General features: G+C 48.8%; 1 protein-coding gene across 4 annotated transcripts; it reads right to left on the bottom strand.

Moving 5' to 3' along the window:
- Positions 1-7,590: 7,590 nt before the first annotated feature.
- Positions 7,591-17,280, bottom strand: LOC148006954 (uncharacterized). Of its 4 annotated transcripts, XM_087605251.1 has the most exons (6): positions 17,138-17,280; positions 16,755-16,889; positions 11,631-11,725; positions 8,940-9,035; positions 8,720-8,779; positions 7,591-8,460 (listed from the first exon to the last, which is right to left on the bottom strand). In XM_087605251.1, exons 1-6 carry the CDS (start codon positions 17,190-17,192, stop codon positions 8,386-8,388), a joined length of 516 nt encoding a protein of 171 aa, XP_087461377.1. In that variant the 5' UTR covers positions 17,193-17,280; the 3' UTR covers positions 7,591-8,385. The 4 variants fall into 4 exon arrangements, 1 of the variants encoding a protein (XP_087461377.1); XR_015649295.1 differs by lacking the exons at positions 11,631-11,725; positions 16,755-16,889; positions 17,138-17,280 and adding an exon at positions 9,158-9,838 and having other exon boundaries at positions 8,940-9,060; XR_015649299.1 differs by lacking the exons at positions 8,720-8,779; positions 8,940-9,035; positions 11,631-11,725 and having other exon boundaries at positions 17,172-17,225.
- Positions 17,281-19,138: the final 1,858 nt, after the last annotated feature.

Raw genomic sequence — 19,138 nt, 5'->3', positions numbered from 1 at the left:
AGTGACACCAGGTTTGATGGTGAATGTCCACAATCCCAGCACTTGGGCAGCAGAGGCAGAGCACTGAGAGCTTAAAAGGCTATCATCCACGTTACTCATTAACCTTCGATTCTACGTCAACAACAACAACAACAACAACAAAATCCTATGCTGGAGAGACAACTCCCTGGGTGAGGAAGGAGGACGGCACTGCCACTGAGTAGGTGACCTGAGTTCAGTTCCGGGACACGTACTGTGTGTTGTTGGGGGCGAGGGGTGGAGTGGGAAGTGGGATGGTGGGAGGGGAGAACCAACTCCCACAACTTGTCCTTCAACTCCCATACACGCTTTGTAGCATCCCTCAAAATAAATAAATAAGGCTGGAGAGATGGCTCAGTGGTTAAGAGCACTGACTGCTCATCCAGAGGTCCTGAGTTTAATTCCCAGCAACCACATGGTGGCTCACAACCATCTGTAGTGGGATCTGATGCCCTCTTCTGGTGTGTCTGAGGACAGCGACAATGTACTCACATATATAAAAGTAAATAAATCTTAAATAGATTAGTAAATGTAGTTTAAATATTCTAACAAGAAAAATATCAAAAGCAAACTCCAAGACTGAAAACAATACGAGAAAATACAGGTTAACTAAGAACTCACCTTCTCAAAATCAGCAATGATCCAAAACACAAAACTTCTTTTTCTCTCAGGGGTGGGGATTAAACTCAAGCTTTGTGTGTGCTGAGAAAGCTCTCTACAGTGTCACCGCCAGCCTCTCTCTCCCTCCTCTGTCCTTTTCTTTTCTTCTATAACAAAGAGGCTGGCTAGCTCAGGCTGGCCTCAATCTCATAAAGCTCACTTCTCAGACTGCAGAGTGCTGGGGTTACAGCCATGGACCTCCATTCTGGGAGATATGGAACTTTCTGGACGCTAAAATGATGCCACTGTGGACCTCCTGTGTCAGATATTATTCAAAGTGCAGATGTGTAACAAGGTTAGGTGAATGTTAAAGACTGCCTAGCCCCTTCACATGAGACAGACACGACTTATTTCATGTACAAAATCATACATATTTTGTATCATGTTCAGCCTACATATGTAAGGTGAAATTTACTAAATGAAATTTCTGTACAGAACTGGGTTCCAGCCAATTAATGCATCATATATATATATGTATATGTATATATACATATATATATTATTTCAATTATGTCCAATCAACATATACTTAAGATTTAATATATTGAAATAAAAGTATGTTGGGGGTTATAAATTCTGAAATAAGAACCTTTCCAAATATAGAACATTCAGAGGCTTGAAGAGTTGGTCAGTGGTTAGGAGCGCTGGCTGTTCTTGGGGTTTGATTCCCAGCACCCGCACAGCAGCTCACAGCAACAACCATCTGTAACTCCAGTTCCAGGAAACCCAATGTCCTCTCCAGCTTTTGCCAGCACCAGGCAGGCAAGTGGTAAATGCAAGACATATGTGCAGGCAAAACACCCTTCTAATACATACAGGATACCCAACTGACACGCATACAAATGGTCTCGGGCAGAGGAAGAGCAGAAGTTGGTATTGAATGTTAACAATTTTCTCTACAGTTGATTCACATGTGTGCTGAGAGAGCACTGGGCAGGGCAAGAGAGTGCACTCGTGACCACATGTACGCAAACCACACACTTCACCCCTGAGCTACACACCCAGGTCCCAAATCGATTATCAACACGAACTGACCACAGTAGTCACTGGTCCACAAACCCAGCAGGAATCAGAGGTAAGATGACTACCAATACCTGCCACCACATGGTGACAGATGAACCATCCTGAATGCAAGCGGGCAGTTGGCCAGGTTCTCTGCGCACCTGTAGGGTGCCTTCGGGACACCGACCTATGGAGGTGCGAGCCGCCGTGACGGTGACCACCGGTTCGGATCTTCTGTTCATCCTGCTACTCCACATGAGTCTGCCCAGCCCTGGCTGCACCTGCAGGCCCTTGTTGACCCCTGCCGGCCCCTGCCCGGCCTTCCCCGCCCCTCCCCGCCCCCTGCCCGCCCATCCCAGACCGCTGCCCGCCCTTCCCCGCCCCCTGCCCGCCCCTGCCCGCCCATCCTGGACCCCTGCCCGCCCTTTCCCGCCCCTCCCGGCCCCCTGCCCGCCCTTCCCCGCCCCTCTCCGCCCCTGCCCGCCCATTCCCGACCTCTGCCCGCCCCTGCCGGCCCCTGCCGGCCCCTGCCCTCCCCTGCCAGGCCCTCCCCTGCCACTCCCCGCCCATGCCCGCCCCTGCCCTCTGGTCCCTGCTGTTCCCTACTTCTCCCTGCTTCTTCCAGCTCCTGGCTTAGCAGCTCCCAGGACTCCCATTCTTCCTAAGGAGAACAAGGCTGTGAACAGGGTCCACAGTCCCCAGTCTTGGGGGCAGGGGGGACGCGGGGTCTTATGCTGTGGCATATGTAGTTTCCAGGTCTGGAGTGGGGTAGGGTCCTGGACGTTCCGGATGTGTAGATTACAAAGGGCAGGATCAGCGCGCAGAAGGCTGAGGTGTTGGGAGGAGACACAGGCTGTGGACTTTGAACGCTTCCTTGCAACACACCTGGACTCTCTCTTTGGACCCCCTCGTCGTCTGTTTTGGTGTATTTTCGAAGCAGAGAGGATGACTAAAAGTGTACCTCAGAGTTAGCCGGGACTGGAATGCTCTGGCTAGAATTGCTGAACATGTCACAAGCCAGAAGGAGCAGGATACAGTGTCTGTCAGTTCTCAGGGGCTTTGAGATTCCTGCAGGGTGCCGGGGCACCATCAGGGGACAACCCTGGGGAACGTGGGTGGAAGGAGATCTGAAGACCGTGTCCATGAAAGGACACTGAGGGCTACTGATCGCTGCTGTGTAAAACACCTGAGGCCAAAGTCACACCTTGTCTGCACTTCTAATTACCTCTGCCTTGCTAGAGATGGGTCCTCCCACAAACGGTTCACGTGATCCACAGGATGTGGGCAAGCAAAAAGTTATTTCTGCAGAGGGCACACAACTACAATAAAGACTACTGGCTGTGGTGACGCTGGGCTTCTTGCCCCAGAGCTTGGCAACACGCAGACACACACACACACACACACACACACACACACACACATCCATGTGTATATATACATGCCTTTATATTATTTTTCCCAAAGGGAAAAAACTTACCAAATTTTTTCATGTATATCAATATTTCGGGTTTTTCTTTGAATGCATGTATGTATGTGCACCATGTGGGTTCCTAGCTCCCCAGGTAGGTCAGACAAAGGCACTGGATCCTTGGAATGAAGTTAGGGTGGTTTTGAGTCACCATGTGGAGGCTGGGAACTAACTTAGGTCACAATAATTGATTTTTTTTCTCTTCCTGTCTCTCTCTCTCTCTCTCTCTCTCTCTCTCTCTCTCTCTCTCTCCCTCCCTCCCTCCCTCCCTCCCTCCCTGTCAACCATGACTTCATAATGTAACCCTTAGCTGACCTATATATAAGTCACTATGTAGGTCAGGTTGGCCTGGAATTTAAGAGACCCACTTGCTTCTATTCCTTGAATGCTGGGATTAAAGCTGGGCACCACCATGACAGGCTTTAGCCTTACACTGTCATTACAAAATTGCCTAACTCCAGGCAAAGTGCAAGTGTAACTTTAGAAAGCAGATGAAACCTTGGGCACATACTATATCTAAGAAAAAACGCTGACCAAGAAGGGCTTTTTGCCAGGTGAGGTCTTTTCTAATTAAAGAGGAAACATCTTTGGTCTCATTTGTCTTGTAATGTTCCATTTACATCTTCCTTTTGCAGACTCCCTCTGGCTATTCTCCCCACACCCCACTCCCTCCCTCACAGGCAGGCTGTAGGACTCCAGGGTTCTGAAAGGACAGCCATTCTGCTTTGCTTCTGCAGCTTCCTGCCTTTCCACTTCCTCTCTCTGGCCACTCCTCAGTCCCCCTTGTGGGCTTACTCTGTCCCTTACCCAATTCTGCAGCAGCTCCCAGGGAAACATCATTCCACCCCATCCCTTCAGTAACCACCCATCATGCTGACAACTCTGAAATCCTTTTACTCAACCTGCTTGTCTATGAGCAGGCTCATCCTCTCTATTTAAACTTCCTAGGACTGGAGTTCAATTCCCAGCACCCAGCACTGGCTTACAACCGCCTGTAATCTCTGGCTCCAGGAGCAGCCATTACCCTGGCTTTGTCAGGCACCTTTTCACATGGAGCCTACCCCACCATTTAAATAAAAACGGGGCTGAGAGATTCCTCAGTAGTTGAGTACTAGTTTGTTGGGCCCTACCCTGTGTGGTGTTTCCCTCCCCCCTCGCTGAGCCTTTTAGCCTGCTATAGCAAGAAGTTGTTCACAGCCTTGGGAGCTGCTCTTAGCCCCTGATTTGGGGCTGGGATTTCCATGGCCCCCTTCTTCCCCACCGAGCCTTCCAGCTTGTTGTCTAAGAAGTTGTTTATGCCCCTGATTGGGCCTGGGACTTTCCACCACACCGACTTTTCCTGTTTTCCTGGTTAGGGATTTGCACCTGCCTTGTTGTTTTCCATGGCTTTTGCCTCTGGTATATAAGGAGATCTCAGTAAAGCGTTTGTGGCACTCTCTGAAAACGGGTGACCCGTGTTATGTGTTTCCTTTCAACCCGCAGAACTACGCCCGATATTCACACACTGGCGGCTCAGGCACCTACACTAGTTGTTCTTGTAGAGGACCTGGGTTCAGTCCTAGCACCCACATGGTGGCTCACAAGTCTGTTCCAGGGAATTTCCAATTGCATTGTTGCCAATGTGCATATACTAACAGTGGAACACATCTGCTTATTTCTGTTAAATATTTGTAAAACTGTATTGCATGTTCCTGAGGTAGAGGCACATGTTCCTGATGTGTAGCCCTGGCCCTCCAGGGACTGACAAGACTTCTTTTCATTAACTACATGCTATGCAGTGACACATCTGTCTATGCAGGTTTGTGCACACTGTGTTGTCTGTAGTCCTGTTAGGGATGCCCCTGTTCTGACTCCAGATGCTGGGACATTACTTGGGTAGGAACTTTCTACTCCCTGATGCTCTTAGGGGATTGCTGATGTGTATTTGTCCTGTCACCCGACCAGTCATTCATATGTGATACATGGCTTCAATAACTGACTTCTGCAATGTCTCTCTTATAGTTTGCTTATGATTTCCACAGCACATGTGACTACCCCCTTGCAGGTTCATCTGAGTAACATACGGCTTATCAGAAATGATCCCAAAGTGACTTCTCAGTAACATGCTGCACACTAAGGCTTCTCTGTTGAAGCTGGCTGTCCTTACCACATCCTAAGCTCTGGCTTTGTTTCTCTTTTCATGATCAAACTCACTGATGAGAAGCAGTGCAAGGGAGGGAAGAGTTTATTTGGCTTTCAATTCCAGTCACAGTTCATCATTTTGGGGAAGCCAAGGTAGACGTTTGAAGCAAGTACTGTCGCTCTGGTCAAGCGGAGAAACAAATGCAGGGAAGGTGCTTGCTGCTCACTTTCCAACACCCAGAGGCACACTGGTTGGGACGGGCAATCTTCTGACTAGAATAGCTAGAATACCTACCCCACCACCTCAGCTTAGAAGAGGTCACTGAATCCAATTTCCACTACAGGATTGGTCTTGGTTTGATCAATGGGAAACCACAAGACAACAAGCAAGCAGGGGTGTTTGAGCGAAGAGCCTGAAGTTCAAACCAGAAGCCACATCCCCATTCCTTGAATGGATCATTTCAGGACCCTGCATAAGGGCGCATGCGTTTAATTCAAGTACTCAGGCGGCACAGAAAGGTGGATCTCTGGGAGTTCAAAGCCAACCTCATCTACAAAACGATTTTCAGGCTATATGATGACACCCTGACTCAAAAACAAACAAACAAACAAACAAAGCAATGGTCAGAGAAAACTATACCCAGAAAGCAAAGACAATAAACATGGAAATAATGAAACTGTCGTTCACTCTGGAGCCCTTGATGACTGACTGGATTTCCCTGTTTTATAACAGTGTCAAGTGCAGTGTCTCAACGTCTTAGCCTTGGGTGTCTCACACTAAAGTACAGCAAGCTGTCGACCTGGGTTCCTGTCCTCAGGTTGGTCCTCTGGTCTCACATTCTGTTTAGTGTTTTAATGAGAACTGTATCAAATAGTAACAAAATAGTAACAAAATTATGCTGCAGTTGCTGGAGACATGGTTCACTGTTAACAACACTTGATGCTCTATCATGAGGACCAAACCTCAGATCCCATGCTCACCTGTAACTCAGGCCTATGTTATCACACACCCTCTTGTGGCCTCCATGGGTACAAATGTGTGTGTGTGTGTGTGCACACAGACACAATGTTAATTTAAATGAAGAAAATATGTACATAATATACTCCTCAAAGACACACCTCTTGTAGGAAACTGCCTCTGTGAGGCTGGGTGTTCCATGGTGGCCTGTGGCTCTAAGGCAGCCTGTACAGTGATTCCTCAGCAGGACCACTGTCAGTATGGAGGGCTCCTTCATGTGCCCTGCAACACAGTTCCCTCAGCGAACTGATTCCATTCAAAAGGTGGCTGATGTTCTCTAGGCAGATGTGGGGACACACACAACACGCGTGCTTGTGCATGCACACGTGAGCGCAAACACACACACACACACAAACACACAACCCTACCTATAATAGCAACACTTTAGAAGCTCAGGTAGGGAAGTTTTCTACACTAAGGCTAACCTGGGCTATAGAGCAACCCTCAGCCTCAAAACCAAAAGAATGCATGCTAAAAGTCCCTTAGGTCTCACTGTTCCACTGTTCTGAGCAGTTAGTACAGCAAACTGGATCTGACTTAGAAGGATCTGGAAGCTGCAGAGATGGCAGGCAGCACTAGCTGCTCTTCTAGGGACCCAGGTTTGGTTCCCTCACACTCACATGGAGGCTCCTAATACAGACCACAACTCCAGACCCAGGGGATCCGACACCTCCACTGACACACAGGGGATCGCAACATCTATGCAAACACAACACCTATGCACAGAAAATATGATGTAAAACAGCTGACATGGGGCTGACGAGATGGCTCAGTAGGTAAAGTGCAAATGTTCTGAGGTCAGCCCAAAACCAACTAAAACAACAGCAGCAGCAACAAAAAGAACAGCACAGAGCATGGTGGTGCACCTATGACCACACTGCTGAAGGCTGGGAAGGGCAGACCTCTGGAGCCTGAGAAACTGCCTGTAACTCCATGTGCAGGAGACTAAAACCCTCTTTTGGCCTTCACAGGCATCCTTACAAATATGTGCATACACATACTGCACGCACATTTGCACGTGTGCACACACACACACACACACACACACGAAAACGCAGGGACACGCACACACACATACACAAGAACACACACACACACACACACACACACACACTAAAGAAATAAATAAAAATGGGCAGTGACAGCTGGATCTCCGTCAATTCTAGTTCAACATGGCGAGTTCCAGGACAGCCAAGGCTGTTCACTAAGTTCCCATCTTCACAAAGAAACAATAATATCTGAAAAACAAAGGCCCCTCTGAACCAAACCAAACCACTGCTCGCTGACTGACACAGAAACATCATTTTTAAACGGATACTTTTTACTCCTTGTCTCTAAAGTCTCATGTTAATATCCTAATATAAAATACCGTGACACTGTAAAAGTTCAAGGTCAATAAAAGTTGTAGTGTGTTGGAAGTCTAAAGTCTCTTTAACAGTCCAAAGCCACTTAACAGTGGGTGTCTATGAGATAAAAATAAAAAGCAAATTTTATACTTGAATATTCTTGCTGGGTAGGGTGGCACAGGCCTTTAATCCCAGCAGAAAGAGACAGGCGGATTTCTGTGAATTCTGAGACTACAAGGGCCGTGTAAAGAGATTCTGTGTCAAAAAAACAATATTCTTTTTAAAAGTATTCTTATCCCAAGAGAAAGAACCTGGGCATTAAAAAATAATTCTAAAATGAATTCACACTTAAGCAAAACTCAAAATCCAGCAGTACAAATTAAAAGTGGATAGTTTAGGGCCAGACAGCCTTCTGGTACACAAAATCCTTGGGCGGTCCACAGCCCTGCCATTCACTGCACACGATTTTCTGCTTCCTTCAGACATTTGCGAATCTGCAGCTCCCATCGATGGTCATCCTACAGTCCCGGCATCTCCAATATCCTGGAGCCTCCATACCACCTGAGGCTTCCCCTTCAGCCTCTCAAGCCGTTCTGCGAAGACCCTGACCCTGCGACCAGGTGCCAAGCCTCGCGTGCTCTCCTTGATTCCCTTCAAAACTAGAACCAGATGACCCTCATAGATTGCCAATTTGGTTTGCAGCACAAGATGTGGCCTGGCCTCAGCTTTGTGACGTCTCTAGGCAGCCTTTCTTATTGTCCTAATGAACCGCAGAAAGTTTCATCTCTCAGTGGAGCAGTTAATGAAGCTGACTCTTCAGCCCCATCCTAAACAGCAAACAGAATCTCAGTCAGAATATCACAGGGGAACCCCAGGCCCAATTCATGGTAAACTCCTTCACCCCTCTCTGAAATCCCAGAAATCAGGCACCCACAGTCCACGGTTCCTATAGTATCCCTGTTTTCCAAGCTTCCACTAAAATGGCCCTGGACGTGCTGTAATAGCAAGGTGTTTCCCAGCCTAAGGTCCCAAATTCTCTCACATTTCTCCTAGAACGACGTGGTCAGCTTTTGCATAGCAACAAACCTGTTCCTGATACCAACTTCTGTTCCAGTCAACAAGCTCTCTGATGCAGTGATAATGTGCCTGAAGGATTTAGGGAAGAAAATGCTTATGGGCTTTATGTATCTGACTGTAGTCGTTATTTTTTAATCCATCTCTGTTTTTGCTAGGGTTTCTATTGCTGTGGTGAGACACCATGACCAAAAACAACCAAGTTGGGGGGGAAAGGGCTTATTTGGCTTACACTTCCACTTGGCTGTACATCACCAAGGGAGTCAGGACAGGAACTCACACACGGACTGCGGTTAGCGACCTCTGAGTTTCCTCGTTCCGTTAGTAGCTGGAGATGGTAAGATCCACATAGCCTGGGGTTAAGGGACGCAATGAGAGGAAAGTGCCTGGCAAGATGCTTTATAAGACTGTAAAGGACACGCTTAACGGGTCTTCAGTGAACACTCTCACCTCCTGTCATGACTACGTGAGCAGTTCCACAGAAGCCAGGGAGATGTGGAAAAAGTAACAGAGTGACACCAGGTTTGATGGTGAATGTCCACAATCCCAGCACTTGGGCAGCAGAGGCAGAGCACTGAGAGCTTAAAAGGCTATCATCCACGTTACTCATTAACCTTCGATTCTAGGTCAACAACAACAACAACAACAACAAAATCCTATGCTGGAGAGACAATTCCCTGGGTGAGGAAGGAGGACGGCACTGCCACTGAGTAGGTGACCTGAGTTCAGTTCCGGGACACGTACTGTGTGTTGTTGGGGGAGAGGGGTGGAGTGGGAAGTGGGATGGTGGGAGGGGAGAACCAACTCCCACAACTTGTCCTTCAACTCCCATACACGCTTTGTAGCATCCCTCAAAATAAATAAATAAGGCTGGAGAGATGGCTCAGTGGTTAAGAGCACTGTCTGCTCATCCAGAGGTCCTGAGTTCAATTCCCAGCAACCACATGGTGGCTCACAACCATCTGTAGTGGGATCTGATGCCCTCTTCTGGTGTGTCTGAGGACAGCGACAATGTACTCACATATATAAAAGTAAATAAATCTTAAATAGATTAGTAAATGTAGTTTAAATATTCTAACAAGAAAAATATCAAAAGCAAACTCCAAGACTGAAAACAATACGAGAAAATACAGGTTAACTAAGAACTCACCTTCTCAAAATCAGCAATGATCCAAAACACAAAACTTCTTTTTCTCACAGGGGTGGGGATTAAACTCAAGCTTTGTGCGTGCTGAGAAAGCTCTCTACAGTGTCACCGCCAGCCTCTCTCTCCCTCCTCTGTCCTTTTCTTTTCTTCTATAACAAAGAGGCTGGCTAGCTCAGGCTGGCCTCAATCTCATAAAGCTCACTTCTCAGACTGCAGAGTGCTGGGGTTACAGCCATGGACCTCCGGTCTGGGAGATATGGAACTTTCTGGACGCTAAAATGATGCCACTGTGGACCTCCTGTGTCAGATATTATTCAAAGTGCAGATGTGTAACAAGGTTAGGTGAATGTTAAAGACTGCCTAGCCCCTTCACATGAGACAGACAGGACTTATTTCATGTACAAAATCATACATATTTTGTATCATGTTCAGCCTACATATGTAAGGTGAAATTTACTAAATGAAATTTCTGTACAGAACTGGGTTCCAGCCAATTAATGCATCATATATATATATGTATATATATATATACATATATATATTATTTCAATTATGTCCAATCAACATATACTTAAGATTTAATATATTGAAATAAAAGTATGTTGGGGGTTATAAATTCTGAAATAAGAACCTTTCCAAATATAGAACATTCAGAGGCTTGAAGAGTTGGTCAGTGGTTAGGAGCGCTGGCTGTTCTTGGGGTTTGATTCCCAGCACCCGCACAGCAGCTCACAGCAACAACCATCTGTAACTCCAGTTCCAGGAAACCCAATGTCCTCTCCAGCTTTTGCCAGCACCAGGCAGGCAAGTGGTAAATGCAAGACATATGTGCAGGCAAAACACCCTTCTAATACATACAGGATACCCAACTGACACGCATACAAATGGTCTCGGGCAGAGGAAGAGCAGAAGTTGGTATTGAATGTTAACAATTTTCTCTACAGTTGATTCACATGTGTGCTGAGAGAGCACTGGGCAGGGCAAGAGAGTGCACTCGTGACCACATGTACGGAAACCACACACTTCACCCCTGAGCTACACACCCAGGTCCCAAATCGATTATCAACACGAACTGACCACAGTAGTCACTGGTCCACAAACCCAGCAGGAATCAGAGGTAAGATGACTACCAATACCTGCCACCACATGGTGACAGATGAACCATCCTGAATGCAAGCGGGCAGTTGGCCAGGTTCTCTGCGCACCTGTAGGGTGCCTTCGGGACACCGACCTATGGAGGTACGAGCCACTGTGACGGTGACCACCGGTTCGGATCTTCTGTTCATCCTGCTACTCCACATGAGTCTGCCCAGCCCTGGCTGCACCTGCAGGCCCTTGTTGACCCCTGCCGGCCCCTGCCCGGCCTTCCCCGCCCCTCCCCGCCCCTGCCCGCCCATCCCGGACCGCTGCTCGCCCTTCCCCGCCCCCTGCCCGCCCCTGCCCGCCCATCCTGGACCCCTGCCCGCCCTTCCCCGCCCCTCCCCGCCCCCTGCCCGCTCTTCCCCGCCCCTTTCCGCCCCTGCCCGCCCATTCCCGACCTCTGCCCGCCCCTGCCGGCCCCTGCCGGCCCCTGCCCTCCCCTGCCAGGCCCTCCCCTGCCACTCCCCGCCCATGCCCGCCCCTGCCCTCTGGTCCCTGCTTTTCCCTACTCCTCCCTGCTTCTTCCAGCTCCTGGCTTAGCAGCTCCCAGGACTCCCATTCTTCCTAAAGAGACCAAGGCTGTGAACAGGGTCCACAGTCCCCAGTCTTGGGGGCACGGGGGACGCGGGGTCTTACGATGTGGCATATGTAGTTTCCAGGTCTGGAGTGGGGTAGGGTCCTGGACGTTCCGGATGTGTAGATTACAAAGGGCAGGATCAGCGCGCAGAAGGCTGAGGTGTTGGGAGGAGACACAGGCTGTGGACTTTGAACGCTTCCTTGCAACACACCTGGACTCTCTCTTTGGACCCCCTCGTCGTCTGTTTTGGTGTATTTTCGAAGCAGAGAGGATGACTAAAAGTGTACCTCAGAGTTACCCCGGACTGGAATGCTCTGGCTAGAATTCCTGAACATGTCACAAGCCAGAAGGAGCAGGATACAGTGTCTGTCAGGTCTCAGGGACTTTGAGATTCCTGCAGGGTGCCGGGGCACCGTCAGGGGACAACCCTGGGGAACGTGGGTGGAAGGAGATCTGAAGACCGTGTCCATGAAAGGACACTGAGGGCTACCGATCGCTGCTGTGTAAAACACCTGCGGCCAAAGTCACACCTTGTCTGCACTTCTAATTACCTCTACCTTGCTAGAGATGGGTCCTCCCACAAACGGTTCACGTGATCCACAGGATGTGGGCAAGCAAAAAGTTATTTCTGCAGAGGGCACACAACTACAATAAAGACTACTGGCTGTGGTGACGCTGGGCTTCTTGCCCCAGAGCTTGGCAACACGCAGAGACACACACACACACACACACACACACACACACACACACACACACATCCATGTGTATATATACATGCCTTTATATTATTTTTCCCAAAGGGAAAAAACTTACCAAATTTTTTCATGTATATCAATATTTCGGGTTTTTCTTTGAATGCATGTATGTATGTGCACCATGTGTGTTCCTAGCTCCCCAGGTAGGTCAGACAAAGGCACTGGATCCTTGGAATGAAGTTAGGGTGGTTTTGAGTCACCATGTGGAGGCTGGGAACTAACTTAGGTCACAATAATTTATTTTTTTCTCTTCCTTTCTCTCTCTCTCTCTCTCTCTCTCTCTCTCTCTCTCTCCCTCCCTCCCTCCCTCCCTCCCTCCCTCCCACCCTCCCTCCCTCCCTGTCAACCATGACTTTATAATGTAACCCTTAGCTGACCTATATATAAGTCACTATGTAGGTCAGGTTGGCCTGGAATTTAAGAGACCCACTTGCTTCTATTCCTTGAATGCTGGGATTAAAGCTGGGCACCACCATGACAGGCTTTAGCCTTACACTGTCATTACAAAATTGCCTAACTCCAGGCAAAGTGGAAGTGTAACTTTAGAAAGCAGATGAAACCTTGGGCACATACTATATCTAAGAAAAAACGCTGACCAAGAAGGGCTTTTTGCCAGGTGAGGTCTTTTCTAATTAAAGAGGAAACATCTTTGGTCTCATTTGTCTTGTAATGTTCCATTTACATCTTCCTTTTGCAGACTCCCTCTGGCTATTCTCCCCACACCCCACTCCCTCCCTCACAGGCAGGCTGTAGGACTCCAGGGTTCTGAAAGGACAGCCATTCTGCTTTGCTTCTGCAGCTTCCTGCCTTTCCACTTCCTCTCTCTGGCCACTCCTCAGTCCCCCTTGTGGGCTTACTCTGTCCCTTACCCAATTCTGCAGCAGCTCCCAGGGAAACATCATTCCACCCCATCCCTTCAGTAACCACCCATCATGCTGACAACTCTGAAATCCTTTTACTCAACCTGCTTGTCTATGAGCAGGCTCATCCTCTCTATTTAAACTTCCTAGGACTGGAGTTCAATTCCCAGCACCCAGCACTGGCTTACAACCGCCTGTAATCTCTGGCTCCAGGAGCAGCCATTACCCTGGCTTTGTCAGGCACCTTTTCACATGGAGCCTACCCCACCATTTAAATAAAAACGGGGCTGAGAGATTCCTCAGTAGTTGAGTACTAGTTTGTTGGGCCCTACCCTGTGTGGTGTTTCCCTCCCCCCTCGCTGAGCCTTTTAGCCTGCTATAGCAAGAAGTTGTTCACAGCCTTGGGAGCTGCTCTTAGCCCCTGATTTGGGGCTGGGATTTCCATGGCCCCCTTCTTCCCCACCGAGCCTTCCAGCTTGTTGTCTAAGAAGTTGTTTATGCCCCTGATTGGGCCTGGGACTTTCCACCACACCGACTTTTCCTGTTTTCCTGGTTAGGGATTTGCACCTGCCTTGTTGTTTTCCATGGCTTTTGCCTCTGGTATATAAGGAGATCTCAGTAAAGCGTTTGTGGCACTCTCTGAAAACGGGTGACCCGTGTTATGTGTTTCCTTTCAACCCGCAGAACTACGCCCGATATTCACACACTGGCGGCTCAGGCACCTACACTAGTTGTCCTTGTAGAGGACCTGGGTTCAGTCCTAGCACCCACATGGTGGCTCACAAGTCTGTTCCAGGGAATTTCCAATTGCATTGTTGCCAATGTGCATATACTAACAGTGGAACACATCTGCTTATTTCTGTTAAATATTTGTATTACTGTATTGCATGTTCCTGAGGTAGAGGCACATGTTCCTGATGTGTAGCCCTGGCCCTCCAGGGACTGACAAGACTTCTTTTCATTAACTACATGCTATGCAGTGACACATCTGTCTATGCAGGTTTGTGCACACTGTGTTGTCTGTAGTCCTGTTAGGGATGCCCCTGTTCTGACTCCAGATGCTGGGACATTATTTGGGTAGGAACTTTCTACTCCCTGGTGCTCTTAGGGGATTGCTGATGTTTATTTGTCCTGTCACCCGACCAGTCATGCAGATGTGACACATGGCTTCAATAACTGACTTCTGCAATGTCTCTCTTATAGTTTGCTTATGATTTCCACAGCACATGTGACTACCCCCTTGCAGGTTCATCTGAGTAACATACGGCTTATCAGAAATGATCCCAAAGTGACTTCTCAGTAACATGCTGCACACTAAGGCTTCTCTGTTGAAGCTGGCTGTCCTTACCACATCCTAAGCTCTGGCTTTGTTTCTCTTTTCATGATCAAACTCACTGATGAGAAGCAGTGCAAGGGAGGGAAGAGTTTATTTGGCTTTCAATTCCAGTCACAGTTCATCATTTTGGGGAAGCCAAGGTAGACGTTTGAAGCAAGTACTGTCGCTCTGGTCAAGCGGAGAAACAAATGCAGGGAAGGTGCTTGCTGCTCACTTTCCAACACCCAGAGGCACACTGGTTGGGACGGGCAATCTTCTGACTAGAATAGCTAGAATACCTACCCCACCACCTCAGCTTAGAAGAGGTCACTGAATCCAATTTCCACTACAGGATTGGTCTTGGTTTGATCAATGGGAAACCACAAGACAACAAGCAAGCAGGGGTGTTTGAGCGAAGAGCCTGAAGTTCAAACCAGAAGCCACATCCCCATTCCTTGAATGGATCATTTCAGGACCCTGCATAAGGGCGCATGCGTTTAATTCAAGTACTCAGGCAGCACAGAAAGGTGGATCTCTGGGAGTTCAAAGCCAACCTCATCTACAAAACGATTTTCAGGCTATATGATGACACCCTGACTCAAAAACAAACAAACAAACAAAGCAATGGTCAGAGAAAACTATACCCAGAAAGCAAAGACAATAAACATGGAAATAATGAAACTGTCGTTCACTCTGGAGCCCTTGATGACTGACTGGATTTCCCTGTTTTAACAGTGTCAAGTGCAATGTCTCAACGTCTTAGCCTTGGGTGTCTCACACTAAAGTACAGCAAGCTGTCGACCTGGGTTCCTGTCCTCAGGTTGGTCCTCTGGTCTCACATTCTGTTTAGTGTTTTAATGAGAACTGTATCAAATAGTAACAAAATAGTAACAAAATTATGCTGCAGTTGCTGGAGACATGGTTCACTGTTAACAACACTTGATGCTCTATCAGGAGGACCAAACCTCAGATCACATGCTCACCTGTAACTCAGGCCTATGTTATCACACACCCTCTTGTGGCCTCCATGGGTACAAATGTGTGCGTGTGTGTGCAAACAGACACAATGTTAATTTAAATGAAGAAAATATGTACATAATATACTCCTCAAAGACACACCTCTTGTAGGAAACTGCCTCTGTGAGGCTGGGTGTTCCATGGTGGCCTGTGGCTCTAAGGCAGCCTGTACAGTGATTCCTCAGCAGGACCACTGTCAGTATGGAGGGCTCCTTCATGTGCCCTTCAACACACAGTTCCCTCAGCGAACTGATTCCATTCAAAAGTTGGCTGATGTTCTCTAGGCAGATGTGGGGACACACACAACACGCGTGCTTGTGCATGCACACGTGAGCGCAAACCCACACACACACAAACACACAACCCTACCTATAATAGCAACACTTTAGAAGCTCAGGTAGGGAAGTTTTCTACACTAAGGCTAACCTGGGCTATAGAGCAACCCTCAGCCTCAAAACCAAAAGAATGCATGCTAAAAGTCCCTTAGGTCTAACTGTTCCACTGTTCTGAGCAGTTAGTACAGCAAACTGGATCTGACTTAGAAGGATCTGGAAGCTGCAGAGATGGCAGGCAGCACTAGCTGCTCTTCTAGGGACCCAGGTTTGGTTCCCTCACACTCACATGGAGGCTCCTAATACAGACCACAACTCCAGACCCAGGGGACCCGACACCTCCACTGACACACAGGGGATCGCAACATCTATGCAAACACAACACCTATGCACAGAAAATATGATGTAAAACAGCTGACATGGGGCTGACGAGATGGCTCAGTAGGTAAAGTGCAAATGTTCTGAGGTCAGCCCAAAACCAACTAAAACAACAGCAGCAACAAAAAGAACAGCATAGAGCATGGTGGACAAGGGCTCTGCTGCAGCCTCACTTGCAGCTCTGGCACAGTGTCAGGCCCACACACTTTTCTCGACTGTGTGACATTTTAGGGGTATGTGCAGAATTATACATACTTTCCCGTGCATCAGGCTGGCCCTGCTCCTAACAATGCAAAGGCGGTCACACCCCTGGTCTAAAATCACTCAGGAAAACGTTCATAAGGAAGCTTTGACCTCAGCTACAGGAAGGAGGAGGGACAGAAAGAATCCTAGCACAGGGAACTCCAAAACAGTGTGGTGGTGGTGGTGGTGGTGGTGGTGGTGGTGGTGGTGATAGGGTGTGGGAGAGCAAATAAATGTTCTGTTTCTAATGAACCAGACCTGTCCTGGGCTATTGAAGAGTCACCTGCGGTCAAAACGTGTCCAAATATGACCTCGGACACCTCTTCCGGAGCCACCTTGGCCCTCTGCAGGACTTCTTTGATGACAGTTGTCCCCAGGTCGTGGACAGGCACGGTGGACAGGGCACCACTGAAGGAACCTATAATGGAGTGGGGAAGAGGGAAGGCATCTGAACCAAAAGTTCCCCTGAGGACCACGGAGGGGGACGATGGGACCAGATGCAGTGTGGACTTTAAATCAGCGCTGTGCCAAGCCCAGGGCTGCCCAGAGCCTGATTTCAGAACACCAATACCTTCCACCACACAGTGACAGATGAACCATCATGATTGCAAGCGCGCAGTTGGCCGGGTTCTCTGTGCACCTGTAGGGTGCCTCCGGGACACTGACCTTTTGCGGTTCGAGCAGCTGAGACGATGTTTACCTGGTCGGAACTTCTGTTCATCCTGCTACTCCACAGGCATCTGCACAGCTCTGGCTGTACTTGAAGTTAACTTTGCAGAGTTGGAGCTGAGCAGGAGAGGAGCCATAGGCAGCCCCTGCCCTCCTCTGCTGGCCCCCTGCCCGCCCCTGCCGGCCCCCTCCCGCCACCGCCCCGCCCCCTCCCTCCCCTCCCCGCCCCTTCCCCCCCTTCCCGCCCCTTCCCGCCCCTCCCTGCCCATGCCGGGTCCTCTCTGCCCCACTCTGCTCGCTCCACGCCCCTCCCCGCCCATCCCGCCCCTGCCCGCCCCTGTCAGCACCTCTCAGCCACTCCCCGCTACTCCTGCCCCTGGCCGCCCCTTCCCCCCACTGCCCTCCCCTCCTAGCCCTCCCCACACCTCCCCACTCCTCCCAGCTCCCTGCTTAGCAACTCCCAGGACTCCCACTCTTCCTAGGGAGAGTTAGGCTGTGAACAGGGTGTCCACAGACTGGTGGGAGGGGGAGCGCGGGGTCTTAGGATGTTGCATAAATCATTTAGACGTCCGGGGTTGGGTGGGTCCTGGAGGTTCCGGATGTGTAGATTACAAAGTGCACGATCACTGCGCAGAAGGCTGAGGTGTTGGGAGGAGACACAGGCTGTGGACTTTGAACGCTTCCTTGCAACACACCTGGACTCTCTCTTTGGACCCCCTCGTCGTCTGTTTTGGTGTATTTTCGAAGCAGAGAGGATGACTAAAAGAGCCCCTCAGAGTTAGCCGGGACTGGAATGCCCTGGCTAGAATTCCTGAACATGTCACAAGCCAGAAGGAGCAGGATGCAGTGTCTGTCAGTTCTCAGGGACTTTGAGATTCCTGCAGGGTGCCGGGGCACTGTCAGGGGACACCACTGGGGAACGTGGGTGGAAGGAGATCTGAAGACCGTGTCCATGAAAGGACACTGAGGGCTACGGATTGCTGCTGTGTAAAACACCTGCGGCCAAAGTCACACCTTGTCTGCACTTCTAATTACCTCTACCTTGCTAGAAATGGGTCCTCCCACAAACGGTTCACGTGATCCACAGGATGTGGGCATGCAAAAAGTTATTCCTGTAGAGGGCACACAACTACAGTAAAGACTACTGGCTGTGGTGACGCTGGGCTTTTTTTTTTTTTTTTTTTAATCTTTATTGACTTTAGTATTTCTTATTTACATTTCGATTGTTATCCCCTTTCCTGGTTTCCGGGTCAACATCCTCCCATTCTATATTGGTGTTCCCCTCCCCCCAACAATCACATTCACTGGGGGTTCAGTCTTAGTAGGACCCAGGGCTTCCCCCTCCACTGGTGCTCTTACTTGGCTATTCATTGCTACATATGAGGTTGGAGCCCAGTGTCAGTCCATGTATAGTCTTTAGGTAGTGGCTTAGTCCCTGAAGCTCTGGTTGCTTGGCATTGTTGTTCATATGGGGTCCTGAGCCCCTTCAAGCTCTTTCAGTCCTTTCTCTGATTCCTTCAACAGGGGTCCCGTTCTCAGTTCAGTGGTTTGCTGCTGGCATTCGCCTCTGTATTTGCTGTATTCTGGCTCTGTCTCTCAGGAGAGATCTACATCCGGTTCCTGTCGGCCTGCACTTCTTTGCTTCATATATCTTATTAAATGGGTGGCTGTATAAGTATGGGCCACATGTGTGGCAGACTCTGAATGGGTGTTCCTTCTGCCTCTGTTTTAAACTTTGCCTTCCAATTCCCTGAGAAGGGTATTCTTGTTCCCCTTTTAAAGAAGGAGTGAAGCATTCCTATTTTGGTCATCCCTCTTGAGTTTCATGTGTTCTGTGCATCTTGGGCAATTCAAGCATTTGGGCTAATAGCCACTTATCAGTGAGTACATATCATGTGTGTTTTTCTTTGATTGGGTTACCTCACTCAGGATGATATTTTCCAGTTCCATCCATTTGCCTATGAATTTAATAAAGTCATTGTTTTTGATGACGCTGGG

The sequence above is a fragment of the Rattus norvegicus genome, chromosome 1 (genome assembly GCF_021556685.1).
Source record: "Rattus norvegicus strain SHRSP/BbbUtx chromosome 1, alternate assembly SHRSP_T2T, whole genome shotgun sequence".
In the NCBI taxonomy this organism is placed as follows: Eukaryota; Metazoa; Chordata; class Mammalia; order Rodentia; family Muridae; genus Rattus; species Rattus norvegicus.
The sequence above is the reverse complement of the archived record's forward strand: the minus strand, read 5'-3'. Positions and strand labels throughout refer to the sequence as shown.